Source organism: Nematolebias whitei, chromosome 6 (assembly GCF_014905685.2).
Source record: "Nematolebias whitei isolate Nwh7 chromosome 6, NemWhi1, whole genome shotgun sequence".
Lineage (NCBI taxonomy): Eukaryota > Metazoa > Chordata > Actinopteri > Cyprinodontiformes > Rivulidae > Nematolebias > Nematolebias whitei.
Genome location: NC_056503.1, coordinates 51,889,212 through 51,900,822, shown reverse-complemented (window position 1 = coordinate 51,900,822; position 11,611 = coordinate 51,889,212). Strand labels below are relative to the sequence as shown.

General features: G+C 43.6%; 1 protein-coding gene across 1 annotated transcript in view; it reads right to left on the bottom strand.

The window, feature by feature from the left end:
* bcas3 (BCAS3 microtubule associated cell migration factor) overlaps positions 1-11,611 on the bottom strand; it is a 640,166-nt gene that overhangs the window by 417,259 nt on the left and 211,296 nt on the right. The window contains exons 19-21 of the mRNA XM_037677974.1: positions 11,140-11,240; positions 2,076-2,272; positions 1,602-1,699 (exon numbers count right to left, since the gene is read on the bottom strand). Of these exons, the coding sequence (XP_037533902.1) occupies positions 1,602-1,699; positions 2,076-2,272; positions 11,140-11,240 (396 nt within the window). The remainder of the gene's footprint in view (positions 1-1,601; positions 1,700-2,075; positions 2,273-11,139; positions 11,241-11,611) is intronic.

Below are 11,611 nucleotides of genomic sequence, written 5' to 3'. Positions count from 1 at the left end.
GCAACAAACAGAAACGATGAGTTAAATGTTGTCAGCAACAAACAGAAACGATGAGTTAAATGTTGTCTGCAACAAACAGAAACGATGAGTTAAATGTTGTCAGCAACAGACTGGAGTTCAGGAACATGAACGCATCAGCTGATGTGAGCAGCAGAAACGCTTGGAATGAGGGAGCTGTGCCACACACAGACGCTCTTTAAGGAGTGAGACAAAAGTGATGTGCAGCTTGATAAGTGATGGCGCCATAGCAGTGATAGGACACACACACACACACACACACACACACACACACACACACACACTGATAAGCATCACCTCCATCCGTCGGCCTGCCTCTGGCTGGAGACAGTCACAGATTTGGTTCTTGGCCAGTGGAATCAAACGGAGGTGGAGGAGAAGCAATTACCGGTACTTCTTCAGGAGTCACAAAGTAAGTTATGAAGTTAACTGGGGGGGGGGGGGGGGGTCAGGTAGCTGCTCGTCTCCTCCTACAAAGTATCACAGTGTGGCCTGACAAGGGCAGGCTGCAAACATGAGCAGGGTATGGAAACAACAAGAAAGACAGATGTGCAAACTGCTGGCGACGCACGAGCTCTTATTGTTTGTGACACCTGAGAGAAGACGGCTCTGCAGCATCAGCAGCAGCAGCAGCAGCAGCAGCAGCAGCAGCAGCAGCTGCTGCTGCAGCCACGAGTCAACAACAGATCAGACGATTGAAGCTTTTGTTACAGACACAGCTGATAATTCCACAGACGCCACGGACACTCCTTCATCGTCTTCATCACTCACGAGGCAACATACTGTCACGCACTGTGACCATTCCCTCACCCACAGTGGCAGGAACACACACGCACACACACACATTCCGGAGTTAGCAGCATTTCTGTTTAAAGTGGACGTATGTTGAAGGTGAGTAGACATTTTGAGTTCGAGCCCACTGAGGACAAAGAAAACTGTTTGTGCCCCTCCAGCCCTGAGACGCAAAACCAAAGACCAATAAATAAATAAATAAATACAATGAAAAAAACAACAACATTAAAATCAAATCCCTTTGAGTGTGTGTGTGTGTGTGTGTGTGCGGGGGGTGGGGGGGGGGGGGGGGGGTCATTTAAGGCAGTCTGGACCAAGACTAGAACCAGGACCAAGACTAGACGGAGGAGTTTCAGGACCTGCTCATACTGGAATGGGGGCAGTTAGCACGGAGCACCTTTACTGGGCCCAGAGGCTCCTAACTTGTGCTACTCACTGGCTGTTATTGATTTATTGATTGTTTTAATGCATTTTTCAGAAGTTCTCCTTAAAAAGCATTGGTTCATGAGAAGAAATGAAAACTGGTTGTGTTCCAGCAGTGAACAGGAGCTTCCTGTGGTGGTGGCGCCGCAGCTTCGTTTTACCGACATGTCGTCACACAAACTGTTGTTGTCTTTTAACAAACACTCGCAGTGAAACTGCAGGGGCTGCAGACACCGTTAAGACTCTCACAAACATCAGTGCAGGCCTCAAAACAACAAACGAGCAAAAATCATAAATGAAATAAAGAAGTAAAACAAATGACAAGAACAGCCGACGAGCCCTTCAGAGTAAAAGCATGAGCTTCCTACCTGAGCCGGCGTCCATGATGTTCAGCGGTCCTCGGCGCTCTGTCACCAGCCGAGAAGAGCCGGGCATGCTGACCGGCTCTGAACGAACCGGCTGGATTCTGAACACATTTATTTCATCAGTATTATTCATTCAACCTTTATTTATACAGATGAATCACACGGAGCCTCAAAGACTCTTTTACAATTCATACACACAATAACATATTTAACTTTGATTAAATATGTAGAACACTATGTAAAATAGCATCATCCTTAACTGTTAACTGCTTCTTCTTACTATAAAATGATTTTGTTGAAATGAACGTATGTTGGTGAATTACAAATGAAAAACTTAAGAAATAAAGTTTTGGATCATGTTGGTATTTTACTGTAATTTATTTTTTAAAATACTATATTGACTGAAGTAAAACACACAAAATAAGCAGTTCTGTTTATACATTATTGGGTGCATGTTGTTGAGCAGTTTTAATGTACCGAAGACTGTGCAGGTCCAGGTCATCTGTGTCAAAATCCAAGAGAGGCTGCTGGACATCAGCAGGGCCCTGGGACTGGAGCACTGACGACGAGGTGGAGATTACTGTGGTCTGACCTGATGGGTGAATGGTCTTAAACTGAAACTGGGGGCCCATCCACAGGCGTCGGTGGGGACCAGTATGGGTCACAATCTCCACCTGAGAATATTAGCGAGAAAATAATTATGATTAGGTTAAAATATGTCACACCAGACTTCACATACTGAATCCCACAGGAGTCAAGGTCAAGGCTTTTTAACTGTCATTCACATCTCATGTGGTACATGAGGTGGAACAAAATTGTGTACACAGGATACCAGTTACATCCAACGTTAGCAAAAAAAATAAAGTGTAAAAAGAAACAGTAAATAAGGATCTCAGAAGAAAACTAAGATAGACGCCAAACAGTACGTGAAAAGATCTAAGACATACGCTAAACACTAACAGTGTAAAACAATACATCAAACAGCAGCACGAACATGAGTCTTTGTGGGTTGATGAGTATGAATGAATGAACACGGCAGCATGAAATAATCAGCAGCATGAGATCAGCAGCATGGATAGTCAGCAGCACATATCAACAATCAAGTGGCATCACAGTGATTGTTCTGGTTAGAGATTCATGAGTCTAACAGCCTCAGGGTAGAAGCTGTTCCTCAGTCTAGTGGTTCTACACTTAATGCTCCTCAACCTCCTTCCTGAGGGAAGTGGGGCAAAAAGTGTGTGTGCTGGGTGAGTGTGGTCCTTCATGATGCAGGTGGCCCTCTTCCTGCATCTGGAGGTGTAGATGTCTGTGATGGTGGGGAGGCTGACTCCAACAGTCTCCAATCATATGCAAACTTTACAATGTGACAGCCTGGATAGGTATACATGAGCAGAGTGAACAGGAGGGAGCTCAGCACACAGCCCTGAGGGGAGCCAGTGCTGAGAGTTATGGTGGAGGAGAAGTTGTGGATCCTCATTGACTGTGGTCTGATTGTTAAGAAGTCTATGACCCAGTCACAAATGGAGGGGCTTAGTCCTAGTGTGAGTAGTTTGTCCATCAGGTTTGAGGATCATGGAGTTGAAGGCAGACGTGAAGTCCACAAAGTGTATACGGACATAGGAGTTCTTCTGCTCCAGGTGGGTGAGAGCAGTGTGGACCACAGAGGAGATGGAATCCTCTGTAAATCGCTTGGATGAGTTTGGTAGATTGCTTGGATGGGTTCAAAGTCACCTGGTGACATTGTAATGTCGAGCTGTGTATCATCTGCATAGTTAAGGTAATTAATCGTATTTCCTGTTCCTATGTTCCCACTACCTGAGCTAGTGGGAGCATATAGATATTGAATAGCAGTGGTCCCAGGATTGAACCTTGGGGTACCCTGTATGTGACTCATGTCCACTTCGATGAGAAGTTACCTACTGAGACAAAAAAAAAATCCTGTTCTTTATGCAAGATTTGAACCAATTGGGTACTGAACCGGAGAGCCCTATTCAACTCTGCAGTCCTTTCAATAATATGTCATGGTCAACAGTGTCAAATGCTGCACTGAGGTCCAACAGAGCCAGCACTCTGGTTCTTCCACAGTCTGTATTTATGTGGATGTCACTAAACACTTTGACAGGGCAGTCTCTGTACTGTGGTGAGAACGGAAACCGGACTAAAAGAGTCAAAGCGGTTGGTAATCATTAGGAAGCTATTTATCTGTTGAAACACAGCTTTTTCAATAATTTTGCTGATGAATGGAAGGTTGGAGACTAGTCTGTAATTCTGCAGTAGTGATTTGTCCAGACTGCTCTTTTTTATTAGTGGTTTGATAAGCCTGGGGGAAACACCTGATGAGAGGGATGAGTTTAATGTGTGCTTATAATAAGAAAATGAAACAACTGAAACTTACAGATCTCAACAAAGCACTTAAAGATTATGAAGAGCAACATAAAATGTTCTGAGTGTGAGGTGGGTGACTCTTAGAAATCCATTATGAATGACTAGTTTGTGATTACTGCTTCTGATTATAAATATTAGTAATGACTATTGTTGTTTCTTTTAAAATGCTCTCTGTCCTACAAGAGACGTGCCAGTTGATTTGAAAACAAGACACTTTCAAAGATAGATCATCCATCTACTGTAAGTTTTACTGTCTATTATATTAGAAGTGACAGACCATAAGTCAAAAACTATGATAGTCTCCATAAGGACAGGAGGTTTTGTTCTTCACTGACAGCCAATTTAAGAGAAACTGACAATGATTGACAAAAAAAGAAAGCGCATGTCTGAGAGCTTAAGCACTCACACTGAGGGTCACAAACCTCACATTTCATTAGAAGATGGCTGATCAATTTTAAATCCCAACAAAACTATGAAATGCCCGCATATAATCTAATGAAGACCACTGTTATGATAGAATGAAATCCACAAGGCAGTACTTAGCCTTTAATTCAATACAGTTTATACATATTTAGCATTCCTCAGTCCAGCAAGCTACCGGGGCAAATGAGTGTAATCTGATCCTGAAGTAAAGAGTCCATCCTGGTTGACTTTGTACATCCTACATGCAATGTAAATTTAAAGGTTTACAAGTCAACTCAGGTATGATAGTTCATAAAGTTACAGCTTTCACCAGAGGCCTGTGTCTACATCTACTCTGACAGAAAGTTGCACAGATATGGATTAGTGCAATGGATCGTTTTCTACTAGAAAACGATCATGGCAGATTTAAACCAAAGCCTTTGCAAGCTAAGTGGGTTGCATTTTAACCAATCAATTATGCAAGCACTGGAATTATTGATAGTGTATTGATGAATTATTAAAAATGTAGTGGATTACCTGTCGACATGAACGTGAGTGCTGTGAGGGTTAACCAAGCTGAAAAGATGCGGGTGAGTGTGCTGGATTAGTTATCCTATTTTTAAGTTACAACAACTGTTCTGTATATTTTTTGATTTGTGTTTGTCAGGTCTCTCTTGAAAATGAGTCCTCGTGACTCAATGAGACTAACCTGTACAAATAAAAATTGAATGAAAAAAAAGTATTTTGAAAAGAAAGATGGTTAATATTATTTTTTGATATCCTTAACATCCTAAAAAAAAAAAAAAAAAAAAACAGAAAAGTATTGGATATGGTGATGGTTTGCTTGGTCATGTTTGATGGCCTGGCAGTAAAGATAAAAATAACACTGATAACAATAACTTGTGCAAAATCAGTCTAACAAAGGACAGTCTAAGGTATAGAAAATTGTACTACAGTCGAAGACCACGAGGAGGGAAACATGTCAGGAGACAGAGGGAGAAGAGGAAAGTGAAGAATGTAGGACTGAGGGTTGCAACTTTAGATGTGGAGACAATGACAGACAAAGGTAGAGAGCTGGCTGACATGATGCTGAGAAGGAAGGTAGATGTTTTATGTGTCCAAGAGACCAAGTGGAAGAGCAGCAAGGCTCGCAGCATTGGAGCAGGGTTCAAACTGTTTCACCATGGTGTGGATAGAAAGAGAGAAGGAGTAGGGCTGGTCCTGAAGGAGGAGTTGGCAAAGAATGTAGTAGAGGTGAAGAGAGTGTCAGATAGGGTGATGTGTCTGAAGGTAGAAGTAGAAGGTCTGATGCTAAATGTTGTCAAAGGTTATGCTCCACAGGTTGGATGTGATGATGAGGAGAAAGATATGCTGGTGAAGATTCTCAGTCAGAGAATCAGAGGAGAAAGATACATTTTGGAAAGATCTGGATGACGTGATAGAGAGTATTCCCAGGGAGGAGAGAGTGGTGATGGGAGCAGACCTGAATGGACATGTTGGTGAAGGAAACAGAGGATGAGGAAGTGATGGGTAGGTTTGGTGTCAAGGAAAGAAACCAGGAAGGACAGATGGTGGTGGATTTTACCAAGAGAATGGCCATTTGGCTGTAGTCAACACCTATTACCAAAAAAAGGAGGAACATACAGTGACCTATAAGAGTGGAGGAAGGAGTACGCAGGTCGACTACATTCTGTGTAGAAGAGGAAACCTGAGGGAGATTGGAGACTGTAAGGTTGTGGCAGGGGAGAGCGTGGCCAGACAGCATCGGATGGTTGTGTGTAGAATGACTGTTGTTGTGAAGAAGAGAAAAAGAGTCAAATCAGAGAAGAAGACCAAATGGTGGAAGATGAAGAAGGAAGAATGTTGTGAGAAATTCAGAGAGGAGCTGTTAAAGGCTCTGGGTGGTAAGAAAGAGCTTCCAGATGACTGGACTACTACAGCAACAGTAATTAGAGAGACATGTAGGAAGGTACTTGGTGTGTCATCTGGACAGAGAATGGATGATCAGGAAACCTGGTGGTGGAATAGTGAAGTGCAGGAAGATGTTCAAAGAAAGAGGTTAGCCAAGAAGAAATATGACAGAGAGAGGACTGAAGAGAGGAGACAGGAAGATAAGGAGATGGACCGTAGAACAAAGAGGGAGGTAGCTAAGGCAAAGCAGAAGGCGTAAAATGAGCTGTATGAGAGACTGGACTAAAGAGGGTGAGAAGGACTTACAGATTGGCAAGACAGAGGGATCAGGCTAGAAAGAATGGGCAACAGGTTAGGCTTGTTAAGGATAGGAATGGTAATGTTCTAAAAAGTGAGGAGGGTGTGATGGGAAGATGGAAGGAGTACTTTGAGGCACTAACGAATGAAGAGAATGAAAGAGAGAAAGAAGAGTAGAGGTCACAGAAACTGTGGCCCAGGAAGTGGGAAAGATCAGTGAGGGTGAAGTCCAGAAAGCTCTGAAAAGAATGAAGAAGAGGAAGGCAGTAGGACCTGATGACCAGTGGAGGTTTGGAAATGTCTTGGAGAGATATCAGTGAGGTTTTTGACTCAAATATCCAATGGTATGTTTGAGGGTGAAAAAATGCCTGAAGAATGAAGAAGTGTGCTGGCGTCCATTTTTAAGAACAAGGGTGATGCACAGAGTTGTAGCAACTTCAGGGAAATTAAGTGGATGTCACACAATGAAGATCTGGGAGAGAGTTGTGGAAGCTAGACTTAGACGAGAGGTGACTATTTGTGAGCAGCAGTATGGTTTCATGCCAAGAAAGAGCACCACAGATGGCATATTTGCTTTGAGGATGCTGATGGAGAAGTACAGAGAGGGTCAGAAAGAACTCCATTGTGTCTTTGTGGATTTAGAAAAAACATCTGACAGAGTGCCGAGGGAGGAGGTGTGGTATTACATGAGGAAATCTGGAGTGGCAGAAAAGTATGTTAAAACTGGTACAGGACATGTATGAGGACAGCAGGACAGTGGTGAGATGAGCTCTATAAGTGACAGATAGCTTCAAGGTGGAGGTGGGAGTGCATCAAGGATCATTTTTGAGCCCCTTCTTGTTTGCTCTGGTGATGGACCAGCTAACACATGAGGTCAAGCAGGAATCCCCGTGGACAATGATGTTTGCAGATGACATGATCTGTGGTGAGAACAGGGAACAGGCGGAAGAGAACTTGGAGAGGTGGAGGTATGCACTTGAAAGAAGAGGAATGAAAGTCAGCCGTAGTAAGACAGAGTCCATGTGTGTGAATGAGAGGGAGGAGGTGGAACAGTGAGGCTACAAGGAGCAGAGGTCACAAAGGTGCAGGACTTCAAGGACTTGGGGTCCACTGTCCAGGAAATGGGGAGTGTGGTAAATAGGTGAAGAAGAGAGTCTAGGCAGGATGGAGTGATGGAAAAACGTTTCAGGAGTGATTTGTGACTAAAGGGTGTCAGCAAAGGTCAAAGGAAAAGTTTACAAGACAGTGGTGAGACCAGCTATGTTGTATGGTCTGGAGACAGAGACATGGACAAAAAAAAAAACAGGAGACAGAACTGGAAGTGGCAGAAATGAAGATGTTGAGGTTCTCCTTAGGAGTGATAAGGATGGAGAAGATTAGGATTAAGATCATCAGAGATCCAACAAAGGTTGAACAACTGGGAGATAAAGTTAGAGAGGTCAGACTGAGATAGTTTGAACATGTCCAGAGGAGGGACAGTGGTTTGGACATATCCAGAGGAGGGACAGTGGTTTAACATGTCCAGAAGAGGTACAGTGGGTATATTGGTAGAAGGATGTTAGAAATGCAGCTGCCAGGAAAAAGATAAAGAGGAGACATATGGATGTAGTTAGAGAGGACATGGAGGTAGTTGGAGTGAGGACAAAGGGTGCAGAGAACAGAATGAGATGGAGGAGGATGATTCACTGTGGTGACCCCTGAAGAGGGAAAAGCTGAAAAAAAGCAAGATTCTGATAACCTGTGCAAAATCAATCCAGCACCCACATTCCTCCTGTTAGTTCCACAATACGTTTAAAATATTTTAGCTAGCTCATTAGTAGCATCTAAAGAATGGTTTATAATACTGTCTGGGAGGTAGACCAGAACACTGAGGAAGGTGTGGGATAGTTAATGAACATGAAAACTGATACCAATACCACAGCAGAGAAGTTGTACATTTTCCTCAAGATGTTTGTACCAGCTCCTGTGCCTGCCCTCCATTGATTATCTCTCAGGAGTTTTCTTTAGGCTCCAACTTAAAAAAAAAAGCTTTAAATATAAGCTCTTATATTTAATATTAAATTTGTATTCCGTCCATCCATCCACCCATCCATCCATCCATCCATCCATCCATTAGCTTCCTTTTTGGGTCGCAGGGATCAATGGTGCCCATATCCAGCAGTCACTGTGCAAGAGCTGGGGTATGCCCTGGGCAGGTCTCCAGTCCATCACAGGGACACAGAGACAAATGAGACAAACAATTATTCTCTCTCTCACCTAGGCACAATTTAGAGTTATCCATCAGCCTAATGTGCATGTTTTTCGTCTGTGGGAGGAAACCGGAGTACCCAGAGAAAACCCATGCAGCACGGAGAGAACAAGCAAACTTCACGCAGAAAGGTCCCCTGCCAGGAATCGATCCAGCGACCTTCTCGCTGAGAGGCAGCAGCTCTACAAACTGACCCACCGTGCCACCATTAAATTTGTATTCATTAAAAAAAGTAAATTTACATTGGAACTTTTAAAAAAAGTATGTAAAATTAGTTAGAAGAAATCCAAAAAAGTTCTATCTGGTCCTCTGGACATAAAAAAAAAGAAAAGAAAAAAGAAAAAAAAAATAGAAACGTTTCGTCTCTCATCCGAGAGATTTCCTCAGTCTGAGGTGCTGTATTCAGCTATTTAAGAGACTGAGCTGAATACAGCACCTCAGACTGAGGAAGTCTCTCGGATGAGAGGCGAAACGTTTCTATTTTTTTTTTTTTGCTTTGGTTTTTTTTTTTTTAATGTCCAGAGGACCAGATTGAACTTTTATGGATTTTTCTACCTGGATTATTGAGCATGCATCAGGATAGTTAGAAGAAATATTTTTACAACCCTGTCTTACAGTTTTTTTTGTACTTTATTGATAAAAAATGATTTGTAAACGACAAAAATCAAACAGAAGTTTTATGTATTTCATCCATCCATCCATCCATCCATCAATATCTTCCGCTTTTTCTGAAGTCTGGTCGCTGTGGCAGCATCTTGAGCAGGGAGGCCCAGATATATCTTTCTAAAGCCACATCTTCTAGCTCTTCTGGTTCAGGGGGGACCCCAAGGCGTTGCCAGGCCAACCGAGAGACATAGTCTCTCCAGCGTCCTGGGCAGATGGCCGAACCACCTCTACTGGCTCCTCTCAATGTGGAGGAGTAGCGGTTCTACTCTGAGTCTCTCCTGAATAATTGAACTTCTCACCCTATCTCTAAGAGAGAGTCCAGCTACCCTGCGGAAGAAACTCATTTCAACCACCTGTATCCCCGATCTCATTCTTTAGGTCACTACCCAGAGCTTGTGGCCACAGGTGAGGGTAGGAACATAGACCAATTGGTAAAAAGAGAGCTTTGCCTTACAGCTCAACTCTCTCTTCACCACAACAGATCAGTACAGAGTCCACAATACTGTAGATGCTGCACCAATCCATCTGTCAATCTCACATTCCATTCTTCCTTCACTCAAGAACAAAACCCCAAGATACTTGAACTCCTCCACTTGAGGCAGAACCTTACCCTCAAACTGAAGAGAACAATCCACCCTTTTCCAGTTGAAGACCATGGCCTCAGATTTGGAGATGCTGATTCTCATTCCAGTCGCTTCACACTCAGCTGTGAAACGCTCCAGTGAGAGCTGAAGATCACATCATGATGACGCTAACAGGACCACATCATCTGCAAAGAGCAGAGATGGAATTCCATCTTCCAGCACCCCTGCCAGAGACTCCAAGAAGGCTGAATACTCTGAACTGCCATTTGGCGCATAGGCACAAACAACAGTCACAGCCCGTCCCTGGACTTGAAGGTGAAGGGAAGCCACCCTCTCATCTACTGGGGACAACTCCAACACACAGGCACTAAGTCGGGGGGCTACAAGTGGACCAACACCCGTTCGATGCCTCTAACCATGGGCAACTCCAGTGTGGAATAAGGTCCAGCCCCTCTCAAAGAGATCAGTTCCAAAGTCCATGCTGTACGTTGAGGTGAGCCCAACTATATCTAGTCAGTACCTCTCAACCTCGCGCACAAACTCAGGCTCCTTCCCCACCAGAGAGGTCATGTTCCATGTCCCAAGAGCCAGCTTTGGTAAGCCAAGGTCCCCGCCTTCAGCCACTGCTCATGATATCATGCACCCAACTTTTATGGCCCTTCCTTCAGGTGGTGGGTCCACAGGAAGGCAAAACCACGTTGCTCCTTCAGGCTGAGCCTGACCGGGCCCCATGGGTAAAGACCCGGTCACCAGGTGCTCGTCGATGAGCTCCTCCCCCAGGCATATCTCCAGGGTGGGGCCCCAGTAACTCACGTCCGGGCAAGGGACACTGAGTTTCTTGTTTTTTCCAGTCCATATAAGTCTTGTGTTTTATGTATTTCACCTAAATAAACAGTACAAATATTTTCTTCCAAAGAAACACTGTAAGCTAATAACTTCTCATTAGTAGATGACCCCTGCAGACTGAATGTTTACATCGTCATTCTGCATTCTGCATGGTGGCCTGTTATAATAACAGCTAAAGTATAAGTTACCATGTACACCTTACCTGAGACAGCCACTCCTCATCATCCTGGCCGCTGTGGTCTGATTCCAAGCTGTCGGATGACTCATGTCGTGTGATTGGACATGGGTTTCCTGATGGCAATCCTGAGGAATGATTGAAACAGTGTTTATTGGAATTGCATGCTCCCTTTAATAAGCACATCCAATATCCGTTCACTTAGACTAAGTCATGCTTTTTGTTGCCCCATAACGATCACTAAAATTTGATAGCTGGCTAAAATGACTAATGTTTGAAGAGATTAGTTTTATTTATTTGTTTATGTTTTAATCTTTTATTATCGGTGACTTGGACTTTGGGATGATACAACTCGACTTGTCACAAGATCTGAAGGAGCTTGTGTCTTCCACGCAAAAAAAAACAACACATATTCTACTGTTCGGCTTTCGGCAAAAACTTGACACTTGAAGGAACAAACTCATTCACTGTGTAGCTGCCCTGGAATCCCCCCCCCCCC